General features: G+C 38.0%; 4 protein-coding genes across 8 annotated transcripts in view; 2 read left to right on the plus strand and 2 right to left on the minus strand.

Annotated features, from left to right (window-relative positions):
* Positions 1 to 237: 237 nt before the first annotated feature.
* Positions 238 to 7,651, plus strand: Isha (Insulator su(Hw) mRNA adaptor). Of its 3 annotated transcripts, XM_089842551.1 has the most exons (14): positions 238 to 380; positions 635 to 763; positions 821 to 982; positions 1,599 to 1,698; positions 1,766 to 2,096; positions 3,031 to 3,361; positions 3,430 to 3,812; positions 3,876 to 4,108; positions 4,176 to 4,276; positions 4,342 to 4,449; positions 4,514 to 4,685; positions 4,757 to 5,044; positions 5,123 to 7,284; positions 7,380 to 7,651. In XM_089842551.1, the coding sequence occupies exons 1-13, from the start codon at positions 351 to 353 to the stop codon at positions 7,276 to 7,278; spliced, it is 4,524 nt and encodes a 1,507-aa protein (XP_089698677.1). In that variant the 5' UTR covers positions 238 to 350; the 3' UTR covers positions 7,279 to 7,284; positions 7,380 to 7,651. The 3 variants fall into 3 exon arrangements, with proteins under 3 accessions (XP_089698677.1, XP_089698676.1, XP_089698678.1); XM_089842550.1 differs by having other exon boundaries at positions 5,123 to 7,651; XM_089842552.1 differs by having other exon boundaries at positions 3,433 to 3,812; positions 5,123 to 7,651.
* Positions 7,652 to 8,128: 477 nt separating this feature from the next.
* On the minus strand, positions 8,129 to 9,905 carry Sod1 (Superoxide dismutase 1). Its single transcript, XM_089842586.1, has 5 exons — positions 9,715 to 9,905; positions 9,302 to 9,398; positions 9,136 to 9,205; positions 8,834 to 8,951; positions 8,129 to 8,411 (listed from the first exon to the last, which is right to left on the minus strand). The coding sequence occupies exons 1-5, from the start codon at positions 9,886 to 9,888 to the stop codon at positions 8,304 to 8,306; spliced, it is 567 nt and encodes a 188-aa protein (XP_089698712.1). The 5' UTR covers positions 9,889 to 9,905; the 3' UTR covers positions 8,129 to 8,303.
* Positions 9,906 to 10,545: 640 nt separating this feature from the next.
* Positions 10,546 to 11,775, minus strand: LOC149661149 (dual specificity protein phosphatase 14-like). The gene is made up of 3 exons (XM_089842585.1): positions 11,371 to 11,775; positions 11,043 to 11,181; positions 10,546 to 10,967 (listed from the first exon to the last, which is right to left on the minus strand). Exons 1-3 carry the CDS (start codon positions 11,554 to 11,556, stop codon positions 10,705 to 10,707), a joined length of 588 nt encoding a protein of 195 aa, XP_089698711.1. The 5' UTR covers positions 11,557 to 11,775; the 3' UTR covers positions 10,546 to 10,704.
* A 900-nt stretch (positions 11,776 to 12,675) lies between these two features.
* The window catches only part of eIF1A (eukaryotic translation initiation factor 1A), a 221,199-nt gene continuing 219,009 nt past the window's right edge, over positions 12,676 to 14,865 (plus strand). Inside the window, exons 1-7 of one of the 3 annotated variants that reach the window (XM_089842590.1) lie at positions 12,676 to 12,769; positions 12,852 to 12,907; positions 13,102 to 13,185; positions 13,262 to 13,365; positions 13,428 to 13,560; positions 13,626 to 13,720; positions 13,805 to 14,143. In XM_089842590.1, the coding sequence (XP_089698716.1) occupies positions 12,892 to 12,907; positions 13,102 to 13,185; positions 13,262 to 13,365; positions 13,428 to 13,560; positions 13,626 to 13,720; positions 13,805 to 13,810 (438 nt within the window). In that variant the 5' untranslated portion in view covers positions 12,676 to 12,769; positions 12,852 to 12,891 and the 3' untranslated portion in view covers positions 13,811 to 14,143. Of the gene's footprint in view, positions 12,785 to 12,851; positions 12,908 to 13,101; positions 13,186 to 13,261; positions 13,366 to 13,427; positions 13,561 to 13,625; positions 13,721 to 13,804; positions 14,144 to 14,865 lie in introns of those variants that run through there. The other 2 variants (XM_089842589.1, XM_089842591.1) reach the window with 2 other exon arrangements.

Here is a 14,865-nt window from a genome sequence, read left to right on the forward strand (position 1 = left end):
TTATACCTAACCTTTGACCTAGAACCTTTTCCCTTGTTTCAAATGTAATGTAATGACATGTAATATTTATGATTCTGAATAAATTAGAACTGTTAATGTAATTAATAAATTACAGTTTTATCGTTATTTATACGTTATACGAAAGATTATGAAAGAAATTTAAATGTTTTATTGTTTTAATAAAGTTGGCGGTTAATCATCGCAGTCTGTAGACTCCGGAGTTGCGGACGCCATCTTCAAAACGCGCCGACGAATGGACTTTTTTGTTTATGTAGCGTGATATTCCTCGGCTTTTGTGATGGATTTTCCATAGATTATTCGAATTAAAATTAACAAAATTTCATATAAAGATGGACCAGGTTAAAATCTTTAATAATGAGGTATGTATAATTTCATATAATTATTATTTTTAGTGAGAGATATGTGCTAAAGTCACGCAAGGCCAAGGCTTAAGATTACCAATACATTTTTAGGCTTTTTTAGTTTTTGGAAAGTTGATCTTAGGCCTTGGCTAATTTTAAGCGAACATGATCCTTTTTTTGAGGCTTATGGCTTCTATAATTATATTAAACGTGGGATATTTAGCGATTCTAAGCACCCTTTCATCAGTATTTATATTGTATTCTCTCCCTAGCTCTCGTCGCTCTACGAGAGTAAGCCTCCTATCTCGAAGGCTAAAATGACCCAACTAACGAGATCAGCCATCAAGGGGATAAAATTTTACAAACACGTAGTTCAAAGCGTCGAAAAGTTTATACAGAAGGTAAGAAATCAGTTATTTGATCGTTTTTCAATCAACCTTAATCATAATCCGTTTTAGTGCCGCCCTGAGTATAAAGTTCCTGGACTCTACGTGATTGACTCAATTGTCAGACAGTCCAGGCACCAATTTGGCTATGACAGAGACGTATTTGTTCCCAGATTCTCCAAAAATATAGTCGCGACTTTTCAGTGTTTGTATAAATGTCCTTCAGAGGAAAAGGTATAAATTTCCATTAAAACTATAGTATAAGGTTTAACCATGGATAAAGAATGCGCGTGAGGAAATTTGTTTTCACGCTATAGGATCGGCAACTCCCTATCTCGAACGACAGCTTATTCTGTATATGCTCTGTTACAACATCGGTTGTCGGCACGCGCAAACCTAGGTCTCTATGTAACTTAGCCTTTTGCGTGCTGTCAAGAGACAAAAAAGTTGAGGATCTTCAGGATTTAAAATATCCGCGAGTTTTTTAGCTCGAGTGAACGCACGGACCTCTAGGCCTTAGTTTCAAATACGTGTGAAATTACCTACAGCCTACTACACGTATTTGAAACTAAGGCCTAGAGGTCCGTGCATTTGAGCTAAAAAACTCGCGGATATTTTAAATCCTGAAGATTCTGAAGTTTTTTTTGTCTCTTGACAGCACGTACAAAGCTACGTTCCATAGAGAAATATATTTGCGCGTGCTGACAACCGATGTTGTAACAAAGTATATACAGAAGAAGCTGTCGTTCGAGATAGGGAGTTGCCTATCCTCTGGAAGTGAAAACAAATATCCTCACGCGCATTCTTTATCCATGGTATAAAGTTTAATGTTAAAATTAAATTATTTCAGCCAAAAATTGTCAAAGTCTTAAACCTTTGGCAGAAAAACAATGTTTTTCCAACAGAAATTATACAACCATTATTGGATATGGCCAATATAGAGTCCACTGGTATGATTTTGCGTATTAAATTAAATTAATTAAATTAGTTTATGGAATTTTTTTTTATTTATTTTAGATACAAAACCTATAGGAGATGATTCTTCTTTTAAACCATGGACCTCAACAGATGGCCCATCAAATAACCTTCAGGGAACGCACAATAAAGAAACGAATGAAGAAGCGCCTGTACTAAACAGCGCTATCATCTCTCAGCTACAAGAATTGACTAGTCAACTACTTAATAATCCAAAAATGAGTGACAGTCAACTAAAACAGGAAAACGCTGTGAAATTCAATAAGAAACTTTTAGACTTTGACTATGGGGATGAGGAAGAGGAACCGGAGGAAGAAGAAAAGGAAGAAAATGGTCACGCAGCTCCCACTGAACCAACTGCTATAGCTCTAAGGTTTGTTAATGAGTTTATCTTAATTAAAGGTAGGCCTTTGCCAGTACTCGCGTGCGAGTTGGAGTGTCTGGTATTAGTACTTGTTATCCATTAAAAATAATAGGGACTTGGCAGTACTACGTCATGCAACGTCAGGCTACCTTCCATTAGTGCTAAAAAACCTACCAGGAGGAGGGGCTTATATAGCTTTCATTCTGTTTAAAAAACATACCATAATGGCGCTGGGGGCGGAGTTAAGCCCGAATTGCCAAGTCCCTATTTGTTAAAAAAAAATTTTCATTTGTCATAAACTCAAATTATTGTTAGTTGCTAATTTTTAGTAAACAAGAGACTATTTTTAATTTAGACTAGGGGTGTACGGGTACCAATACAAAGATTAGGAATTTCCAACAATTTGAAACTACTCGGGTAGTAAAAAATACTCCCCCCCCCCCTACCCGCGTCAAGTTGAAACAACAGGTTGTCGGGTTATTCGCGGGTATAAAAATACTTTAAAATAGGAATCGGAGGTGAAAAGGGGACGACCCACTGTCCAGTTTAAAAAGTCTCCGAATTTTTAAGAATGACGAAATACTGTGAAACACTGTTTCAATGTGAAATTTAGTTCACACAAGGTAAACGTTCTACAGTAGATTCTTTCTGAGACAGACTAGAAAGAATCACGCAGCGCGACACGCCTCTACACACCTATTTAATCCCATTGCCAGTATTCTGTGTTGAAATAAGATTAAGGGTTAAGAAGGAAAAAGCATCAAAACCAAAGAAATGTAGAAAACAAATTTTGACTTAATTGAGGACTTTCTTAAGGACTCGCGAGTTTTGGGAAATTGGACTCGAGGACTTGGCGAGTTCAGTTTTCCACTACTCGCACTTGGCCTCTCAACCTAAAAATTAGGACTCGCGCGCCACTACTTAAAAGATTTCGTTTCTTCAGCATGGCGCAGAATCTACTGTCGAATCCCGAACTCTTGAAACAACTTCAACAAATGCAGCAAACAATTCAACAAACGGAATCCTTGAAGACCGAACAAACATTGACTGAAAGAAAAGAAGACGAACCTCAGTCTTCTCAACAACAGCAGATGGGCGCTCTTCAGACGCAACAACAAGAACTTCATCTCCAGCAACAAATTCATCAACAGAATCCGCCTCTACAACTTCATCAGCAAGCTATTTTCCCCGCGGATCAATTGCAACCTCATCAGTCAATGGAAGTCAACTTTAATCATCCTAAACTCACTCATCAAAATTTTCAAGATGTTACTGTAAAAAAACCAATTCTTATAGAGCTAATGGCGTAGTTTTTATGACTATTTGCGTTTTTATGGCTTAGCAGTTTCCGGTGGCTCAAAATATGCATCCTGACGTATCTCTCCCAGTTTCTCAACCTCAAATGAACATGATGGGAATGGGGAACCCGAGTCACATTTACTCTCCTCTATTCCCACCTCCTCAACAGTCCCAAAACTTCTCACCCGGGATGATTGACCAAAACTACTCCGTCAATCAAACCATAAGAAACGCGAATCGAATGGGAATCAACTCCGCAGTCATGGACATGGAACACAGTTCCTTGCCCGAAAACCCTTCTCAACTTTTGCACGATCAAGATGAAAGACAAATGTGGGGGATTCATCAAAAAGAACTCGATGATAGAGACCGCGGGAAAAAAGATCGATCCAGATCACGATCTAGATCACCTAGAAATAGAACAAAGTTAGAAGAGTTTCTTTCTTTCATATAAAAAGACGTCGAATTATTAATTAATAATGGTTCTAGGGCGTCGAGGAAACACAAAAGAAGTCGTTCAAGGTCACCGAAACGCCGCAGATCATTGTCAAGGTCACCATCTCGTCATCGAAGAGATAAAAGATCGGATTCTCGTGATTATGATAGGGAAAGGGATAATGACAGGGATAAAGATAGAGATAAAGATAGAGATCGTGAAAAAGATAAGGACCGAGATAGAAGGAAGAAAGGTTTACCACCTTTGAAGAAAAACCATTTGGCTGGTTAGAAACATTATTTATTAATCAGCTTAGATAAACGAATTTTCATGTTTTTTTGGGTTTATTTTAGTTTGCAGTACGACTCTGTGGCTTGGACACGTACCCAAAATGGTTCCTGAAAATGAATTAAAGGATATTTTCCTTGAATTTGGAAATGTTGCTAGCGTTGATGTGAGATAAAATTTTTTTTATTGAATTTTCGTGCTGTGGAGGCTTTATAATAATTGTTTTTGCAGTTGATTCCTCCTCGTGGATGCGCTTATATTTGTATGGAAAAACGGCAAGACGCGGCTAGATCTTTAAATCGACTTAAAAACTTAAAACTTCAAGGAAATAGCTTAAAAGTAAGTAGGGGGTGTCTTAAAGTTCTTTCATCGTGTTGCTAAGTAATTATTATTCATTAAACAGATGGCTTGGGCTCCGGGGAAAGGAGTTAAAGGAAAGGAATACAAATCTTATTGGGATGTTGAACAAGGAGTCACTTATATCCCCTATGAAAAGCTTCCTGATAAAGCTAAAATTCCTGATTTAGGAGAGGGAGGAATGATTGACGAAGAATCAGTCCCTGATAATTTAAAAGGTTAATTTATTAATGAGAAACGAATTAGAAAAGGGGGTATCAAAGACTAAATTTGCTTTATTTTATCAAAGATGTTTTAGTCATTAAGGAGGAAACGGCTAAATCAACTCCAAACGAAGTAGTATTGGCCAAAGATGGAGAGTCAGGGGAGAAGGGTAATTCCTCGGGTACATCAAGTGCCAAAGATAATAAGAATCATTCGCAAAGTAGCCAACAGAATCAGTTAACTCTGAAACAATCCATGACGGTTCCTTCTATGCCCACTCAACAAGAGCAAGCTACTATGATGGCTGGCACGCCTATTCACATGCCGCTAATGGCTACTATGCCACCACCTCAGTTTGGGTTAGGCTTACCAGGTGTGAAGAATAACGGTTACTTAACATTCTGGCGCGGAACGTTAATTTAGGTGTTTTCTTTATTTTATTTTTCCTAAGGTATGGTTGGTCCTCAACAGATGCTCATTCCCCAAATTCCTCTCCCAATGGGTGTTCCTCCTCCCAATCAAATTATGATGATGAATCCGGGAGCGCTGATGAATCCTCCTCCCACAATGGCCATGATGCAATCGGCAATGGCCGCCGCTAGTCTTCAACAACCAAATTTAGTAAACGCCGTTTCTGGAATTAATATCCCTCCAAATAACGTTGGCAATGAGAAGACCAATGATTCTGATCAAATGGACGAAAACAGTGACGCCACACCGACGGAAGAGGACAGAATGCGTTCTGCCAGAGGAGAAAATGAGAATGGAGATGTAGATAATGTCAAAACCAACACCTCTTTGCCTAGTAATTTCCCATCTAATCCTCCAAATAGCATTCCCTTTTCGTCAGCTTTCGCGTCTAACGTTAGCGGCGGTACTCTCGTAGTTACTAGCGCGCCTAGTATGACAGCCGGTCATCATTTATCCTTACCCGTTTTAACCTCTCACAGTCAACCGTGGCCACCTAACCCTAACGGACCTGGTCTTTTTAGAATGCCACCAGGGGCTTTAGGTATGCCTCAGTTTAATCATATGCCACCTCGCAACAACAGTCACCCTCCCTTGATGAATCCAAACATGCCTCCCCCTCCATTTGGTCACAGGGGTAATCACCCGAACCTAATTCGTCCTCCGCCTAACAGTATGGGTGGAAATTTTGGTCCGCCGCCTAGTCCCAATTTGCCCTCGCCTGACGGAAGAAACAATAAACCTCTGATTAAAAGCAACAACAACAATAATAATAATAAACAGGACGAGTTTGATCCCAAAATATCAGCCAATTGCGTACCTTTAGGAAGATCAAGAATTAATTTCGGATCCCAAAGTCCTCAGAGGCAAAGTCCGGGAGTTGGGCCAGGATCTGGTCCGGGACCTGGAATGAGAATGTTGGGACCTCCTCCTTTGGAAAATAGAGGTCCACCACCACCCAGAATGGGGGGACCAAACCCCATGCGAATGCCACCACCTCCTCAAGAATTGGGATTTAGACCTCAAAGACCTCTTATTAGTGGATTGCCTAATTTTGGAGGACAAGGACCACCCCCTAGATTTCCATTTGGCCGAGGTCAAGATGGACCCATGGGACCAAGAGCACCACCACCATTCTTGATGAGAGGCCCTCACGGACCAGGGATGGGTCATAGAATGGAATTTAGAGGGCCATTGCCGCCAGAGTTCCGAGAAGATAGGTTTGGTCCAGATTTTAGAGGCAGACCGCCTTTTGGACCACCTCCCATGGATAGAGAACCTTTTTTCAAAGGAAACGATATGAGAATGGAAAGGAACGCGGATTTCCCCCCAGATGACAGGTTCAGAGGACCCGGGGATGAAATGATGATGAGAGGTAGGCGGCCTCCCGACTCTAGGAGAGGGTTCGTCCCGCATCCTGATGAAAGGGGTTTTTTCCCTCCTGATGCAAGAATGGACGGTGAAGAATTTGGTCCGCCACCTAGAGATCATTTTGAAGCCAGAGGCTTTGAAGATAGAAGGCGAATGATGGACAGAGGAAGATTCAATTTTGGTCCGGGTCCTCGTGATTGGGACAGAGATTTCGATAGAGACAATAGGCGAGACACTGACAGGGACAATAGGCGAGACACTGACAGGGACAATAGGCGAGACACTGACAGGGACAATAGGCGAGAAATTGACAGAGATAATAGGCGTGATATTGACAGAGACAATAGGCGAGAGATTGAGAGTGAGTCGGGACGCGATGGGGACAGAAATAGAGGTCGTGATAGAGGAGATCGATCGGATAGAGATAGACGAGATAGAAGAGAGTCTAGATGGAATCGTTCTAGATCCCGTTCTCGCGAACCACCGGGAGATTCCCCCTCCAAAAATGGTGTTGTTCAGCGAGTCGACGAGAAAGACGTGCTTATTATTAAAGATGGGCCTTTGCCCAAAAAACCAATTGAAGTTATAGACATTGAACCCATGAACGAAGCGCCCCCTATGACGAACGAAAGTGTTGTTGATTTGAACTCCGGGGGTGCGTGCTCTAGTACCAGTAATTGCGATAAAGTTCCCAGTGAAAATAACACCCCAGTCAAGGACGAAAGTTCATCGCCTAAAGAAGAAGCGGTAGCGGCGGCTGTCATCTAGTGTTAGGTAATAAATCAAGTGTAGATAGAGTCGGAGAAAGACGAAACAAAAGTCTTTAAAAACCAGAAATCATATAAAAAAATCATCTCGCACTTTTACAGAAAATTCTTCAAATTGTTTTTAAAAAGAAAAAAATATGGACTCATTTTTAGTTTCTTTCATATTCTGAAGTATGAAAACGGAGATTCATTTGGGCAAATATGCTTTATCGAATTGTGGATAGAATAAATTATCTTGGAAACGTTAGCGATCATGTAACGTTTGAAAAATCCATTGACATTATTTTAAATAAGCTTCTTTTGCGCCGCAAAATGAATCATTCTTCGGAGCGTTTCGTTAACAAAATAAAAATTAACTTTCTGTTGAAAAAATATTGATGAAAGTTTGTTAATCTTCCCTAAATATAATGAAGAGGGAAATATATCGGATAAACGTGGTGGTTGGCGGTTACATAAATTTCAGAAGATGATTACGGTGAACGGTGTGATCAACAAAGATCAGCTCGTGCTTTTTTGTGTGTCTGCGGTGCAGGTAAGAATCTTTACTCGCTGTAGAGTCGAGGTTACTCTGTCCCCCCTTTTAGACGAGAATTTCAAAGTAAAAATATGTACACGCGTTTTCTAGAATTATTGAGTTTATTATAATCCTACGCTTTATTTTTTATCTTTCCCGTTCTTGTAATATATATATGAGAGTGACCCGCAATCTAGCAAAGTTTTGATTTCGTTATTTTCCCTCCCCCCCCCCCTCTGTTTATTTGAAATTAATTACAATTTGTCAGTAAAAATAATTTAGGATAATATCTTTTTAAGATGTTACTTGATGAATAATAATTAAATTGTGTAAAATATTTACTTCAAAATAAGAATCTGCTTTTTTTATTCAATAATATGATAATAAGGATAGGATACAACGGTTTAACCAAAATTTATTAATAGAGTAAATTATATATGTATTTTCTTTTAACTGCTGAGAAAATTTAAACATTTGGAGAGTAAAGGAAATTATAGTCTGTTTTGAAATATTCAGGGCGCTAGTCCAATAACTCCGCAAGCCAAACGTCCTCCTGCGTTTCCGGTAGTTTTGCTGAGTTCGTGAGATGTTTTACCTAAGTCATCGACATCAGCGTGAACCTAAGAGCAAAACAAATTAGTATGGGAATCCGTCCGCCATAAAATGGCGTTGCGATTTGGTGCAAATGCATTGCCTCCTCAGTCTATCAAGGCCCGTGCATGGTGCTATTTTTAGGGGGAATATGTTTTATAGGATTTTCTAACTTTTAACCTAGATGGCGCTGTTTATCAGAAGATTTCCGTGTAATTTGGATTTCGCGCTTTTTGACAGGGATGGCTGAATTAGAGAATTGATGTCACTTTGTGGGAATTTAGACGCAATAATCAATAACAGCTCAGGAAAAAAATGGCGAGCTAAACTGTACTTCATTTTTGAGAATGGGAAACGGCAGTGATAAATATGTACTTTAAAAATGCCATGCACGGGCCTTGATAGATAAAGGAGGCAATGGTAAATGCTATTCCCAGTTTTATGTTCTTACAACAATGGAACGTCCAACAACGTTATGTGGTCCAGTCAATGAAATCAAACTATCAGCAATGTTAATTTGCGCCACTCCATCAGGACCAGCAATTATGTTCCCCAAATCCCCAGCATGACTATGGAAAACCATAAAATTTTAATAGAGTATTGGCAATGGCTTGTCCTTGACTTTAATAGTCTTTGTAGAAAGATAACTTAGAATGCCAAAAATCATGGGGGTGCCTCTTTGCTTTGATAAGATTAAACTAAAGTCTTCAATCTTTTGTGACCTTGATTATTACAATATAATAACCTATTTACCGAATCTCATCTTCAGGAGCTCCATGAGTTTTACCCTGAGGATTGAAGTGGGGCCCAGCGCTGATGCAACCTTCATTTAAAATTAAAAAGAAATTATGAAATCCTAGATCCGCAATTGTTGCAAAACACTTAAAACAGGGAAACTTAATTTAAAAATATTAAATACCATTGGTATTATCGCCAAATTCATGAATATGGAATCCATGTGGACCTTGTGTCAAACCAGAAATTGATCCAGTTAGGGAAACAGGGCTGTTAGGGCCCTAAAGATATGTAAATGTACATAATTAATATTATAAAAACGCCATTAATTTCCCGGTCTTTGCAAACACCGATTACGCAATTTTGAAATTCGTGAAAATAAATTTTAAGGGAAGGCGGACGAACCGGCTTCTTCCTTGTTCCCCCCTTTCTCCCCCCAAAGCCGATGGATTTCTAAAGTCCGAGGGTACAAGTGAAAAAACCTAGCCAAGCTTATCACGGAAAAAGTTGAAAAACTCGTTTTTTACGACCCAAATTAATTTCTTAGAGAAAGGGTTACATAATGACTAATTTTAGGCTTAGTGAAAAATTACTTACATCTTGAGTTAAATGAATAACTCCCTTAACGGTCTCGCCAACCAAAACTGCTACGGCTTTCATGATGGGATAATAGTACTGCTGCTGATAATCCGGACGATGATGGTACTCGTAATCCGTCGACGCCGATAATGCGAACAAACCGAAGAATACTAGAGAGCACTTGCACAGCATATTTACGCCTGTTTATACTTCTACAGTAGATGTATCACGTGACTAGACATCCCGCCAGCGCCAGAGGCTAGTAAGCTCGCGCGCAGTATCTTTCCTCCCGCAGACGGACCACGTGACTAGAGAGACGCGCCCATACAGTAGAAATTGTTGAAGGAATGGAAACATCCCGTCTCAATCCGTTGCCTACGTTAATCAAGGCCTGTGCGCGATGGCTTCGAAGGGGGTTACTTTTAAGAAAGCCGACTTCTTATTTTCTGCCTATTTTAGCGCGAGATTTCATTGATAGCTGGACCGAAACGCGCGCGAAAATGAGTATTTAAAATTCTAAGCGCGAGAAAATGAACATTTCAAATTATTTAGGTCCTGCTATTAGCGCCTCAGGTCCAGCTAATAGCGCCTCAGGTGGGAGAATTTGGCAACTTAAATTGCCAAAATAAAAATAAAAATCGGCGCCGCGCACAGGCCTTGATTAACGTAGGCAACGCTCAATCCTTACTTTTGCGCTGTAGAACGCGACCGAGTTTCCATTCCAACGATATATTTTTCGCGCGTTCAGAAACGACTATCAGAATAACCGGTTTCAATATTTAAAGAGGAAACCGGGTTAGCTTAATAACTTCATCCAAATGCAGCGATTATGTAATAAATTACGCAATATTCTCAAACTTGATAAAATTTTATTAAAATAATAAATCGGCACACAAGATGCATATATAATATTTCAGATCTATACTAAATAATGCATATTATGCTTATTTATTTTAAAATTTGAAAAGTTGAGAGTGAGGAAAAATTTTAAAAGACTGAAAATGAGATCTAAACACCTTTTTTCACAACATGAGGCAAACTTTTGAGCCAAACAAAACCCTTGTAATCTTGCATGTAAACATCCGGTATCATAACGTCCGAACCTGCACTGCTTAATTCAACCATTTTTATCGTGTTTTCACCATAAATGGATTTTTCATAATCAATTAACTGTTTGAAAAATCCACTGTTAGGATGAACAATAGGTCGGCGGGATTTTAAGAAAGTGAAGGCTTCTTTTAGTTTCATGTTCTCGTATTTCATAAGATAAGCTGTAATTTTTTTTTATTTAACACGTGTCTCCTTCATAATTAATTTATTTTCATTAATAAGAATTGATTAATTACCCAAGCATAAAGACGCTGATCTGCTAGCTCCGGCAATGCAATGAACCAAAACTTTACCTCCATTTTTACGAACTTTCTGTATTTTATCAGCTGTCAAATCAAAGTATCTCGAAATATCGACTGTAGGGTTATCATCAATCTATATTGAGGTAATTTAATGACGTTATTTAATGTATAAAGCAAAGGTTCATTAAATACAATGTGCGTAAAACTATCCTCACCACCACCACCTTCTCTAGTGTTACCCTCAAACATAACAGACCATAACAATCCACAACAGACAACACTCGCGCTTCTCAAGGAGCCGGACTAAGTTAAATTATCTTACTTTTATAGTTAAATATTCAAATTCACTTTCAAAATCGTTGGGCAATTCTAGGGTGACATTGACTATCAATGAAATTCCACGGGCTCTTAAACCATCCAGAGTTAAAGCTCGAGCTGCGCTCAAGAAAAGGTAATTGTTGATTTGGGAAATGGTTCCGTAACCAGTTGAGTTCAAAATTAGACTCATTACGATAATTATGGCCTCAAACAATTAGCATTATCCAATCTTCTAATATAGAAATGTACAAACAAATGTCAACTTGACAAGTAAAGGCTTAGCTCACTAATTTGAGAGAATAAGGGTAAGGGTCATAGGTCACAATACTGTCTACGTTAATCAAGGCCTGTGCGCGGCGCCGATTTTTTATTTTTCGTTTGGCAATTTAAGTCGCCAAATTCTATTAATCAAGGCCTGTGCGCGGCGCCGAATTTTTATTTTTCGTTTGGCAATTTAAGTTGCCAAATTCTATTAATCAAGGCCTGTGCGCGGCGCCGAATTTTTATTTTTCGTTTGGCAATTTAAGTTGCCAAATTCTATTACCCTAAAGCGTTGCGAGCTGGACATAAGGAATTTGAAATGTTCATTTTTGCGCGCCTGGTTATAGCCCACTCGATCACGAGCTCCACGACGCAATTTGATAATTGATTTTATAGAAATAAAAGAGAATTAACCGCATTTTTATGTTTTAGAATTTCAAGGGGCATCCATAAATATATTAATTCTTAAAATTAGCTGATCCTCATTGTTTTCTAAAGTATTTAAAATTAAAGAAATCATAAAAATTGGAATTTTAAAATCCTTATTAAGAAATAAGGATTTTAAAATTCCAATTTTTATGATTTCTTTAATTTTAAATACTTTAGAAAACAATGAGGATCAGCTAATTTTAAGAATTAATATATTTATGGATGCCCCTTGAAATTACCGCCCTTATCGTTCTCAAATTAATAGTGTGCTACCACGAACCTTGGGGGTTAAAACTGTGACGTCAATATTGGGTCCCGAATTTGTATTGCCCAAGCTGACGACGTCTCGCGACTGCCAATATGGTCGCCTGAAAATAAGGTAAGAGATAAGAGCATGTGACGTGACTACAAAGTTCGTGGTAACACACTATAGGTGTTCCCTCACGTTTTTTAAAAGTCGCCCCCTTCGAAAATACCGCGAGCAGGCCTTGATTAACGTAGGCAGCGGTCACACCGTGAACGCAATTTATTTCCGCGTGCCATTTGTAGGTGGCACGCAAACCGTACCCAAAAATAAGCTTATTCTGACATCTGCCGGATGTTGGAATATAAATGCAATGACGTAATGGGCCTTCTGAGCCTTTCACAGCGCTGTACAGTTAAATTGAATTATTGTATTGAAATTCTTTGTGTTTCACGCTCAGTTGTATACGGTAACGACGAGTGAAGTATGTAATTATTTCGAAAACGTTTTCAGATTAAATTTGTATTTAATTTCGATTTTAATACTTCTAGAAGATTCAGAGTTTTATCGCGGAAAGTATAATTCCAGAAAATGCCGAAGAATAAGGGTAATTACGAAATAAATAACATATTTAATTTCTGTTAAGCCTTGGCCGTGATGTTTCCCATAAACCTCGTTTTCTAGTACTGTTTTTCATAAGAACCCTTTGCCCTACTTGTTAAGTCACCCATCCTGGAATCCTCGCGTTAATTTGACAAATATTAGATTATTTTAATTCATAATTGACCCCAAATGTTTCAGGAAAGGGAGGTAAAAATCGTAGGAGAGGAAAGAATGAAAATGAAACTGAAAAGAGAGAATTGGTCTTCAAAGAAGATGGTCAAGGTAATAATTAATAAAATGTTGTTAATTTCACAAATATGTTGAACAAAATTAGTCTAAAAATTAACGATATATATAGAATACGCTCAAGTTATTAAAATGCTTGGAAATGGACGGTTAGAAGCTGTTTGTTTTGATGGAATGAAAAGATTATGTCACATAAGAGGGAAACTCCGGAAAAAAGTTAGTTTTTGGAATATAATAATTAATTAATCAGTCATTAACTAATCCTTAATTAACAACAGGTATGGATTAACCAAGGAGACATAATTCTGGTAGGGTTACGTGATTATCAAGACGCGAAAGCTGATGTTATTTTAAAGTACAACCCAGATGAAGCTAGAAATCTCAAATCCTATGGCGAACTTCCAGAATATGGTAATGTTAAATACTATTTAAATTATTTAATTTAAATAAACTAATTTAATTCCTTTTTTTTTCAGCTAAAATCAATGACACTGTCACATTCGGAGATGAAGAAGTGGATGATAACATTATTGAATTTGATGAAGTTAGCGGTGAAGAAGATATTGATAACGTAAAAGATTTTTTTATAAATTGAATTTATTTATTTTTTTATTAATAAAAATTGAATTTTAACGTTTAATTATATTTTTTACAGATTTAAAAAAAAAGGATAACCAATAATTAATTGGACTTAAAACTTTGATAATTTACATTTTTATTTAATTAATTTCGAGTTGACTTAATGGAATAAAAAATTATTAAACAAAAGAATGATTTAAGTTGTTTTTTTTTATCAAAATTTTAAAAATCTCCTGGTTGTATATCTTAAATGTACTCTTTTTGTGGTGGTACAAAATTTAAAAAAATAATTCAAATATCAATTATAATTATAATTATAAGAAAAACTGAATATTAAAATATTTAAATTCTTTCCGTAATTGTTCAATTATGAAAATGTAGTAAAATTTCACGTAATAAACATTTTTGAATAAAATAGGTTTGAGTTTCCTTTAATTCATCTTAGGATTTTTAAGGTCATTGTCGCTAGATGGGGTTGCGTCCCAACAAGGAGCAATAGTCGAGTTAGTATCAAAGAGAATATAAGGGAGGAGTGGAAAGAGGGGAAAATCTTGTTGCTCTTTTCTACCGCGCATCTTCAATGCGCAGTACCGAGGCATTTCCGTTTGAGACATTTAACGGTATCGTAGGTGGCGCGACTGAGCCCGAAACTCCCTCGTACCACTAGTATAATTTAGGGGCAACAATGTAATTTAGCCTTGTGGAGCGGGGGAGGTTCCACTCCTCCCTTATATTCTCTTTGTTAGTATGTGGAGGCTGAAGTTACGTTGCTTAGGCATGGATAAATGATGCGCGTGAAAAACATTCAACGCTCTACAGGATGTGCAGCTCCCTATACTAAAAAGTAGACAAATCGATACTAGCGCCGCCTGGTTACCAGCGCTGGAAACCCTCGCGTGAAAAATTAAAAAATACTCGACATAAGAAAAAAACACGCGCTACCGTTGATTTTTTTCCTTAGCGTCGTCTGCTAGAAGCAAAACAGTGGGTTTTTTTCTTATGTCCAGTATTTTTTATTTTTCCCGCGAGGGTTTACAGCGCTGGTAGCCAGGCGGCGCTAGTATGGAGTTGTCTACTTTTTAGTATAGGGAGTTGCACATCCTGTTCACGTCGAATGTTTTTCACGCGCATCCTTCA

This window comes from Phalangium opilio, unplaced genomic scaffold (assembly GCF_054372755.1).
Source record: "Phalangium opilio isolate 3A_F unplaced genomic scaffold, DU_Popi_V2 ptg000070l_1, whole genome shotgun sequence".
NCBI classification, from domain to species: domain Eukaryota; kingdom Metazoa; phylum Arthropoda; class Arachnida; order Opiliones; family Phalangiidae; genus Phalangium; species Phalangium opilio.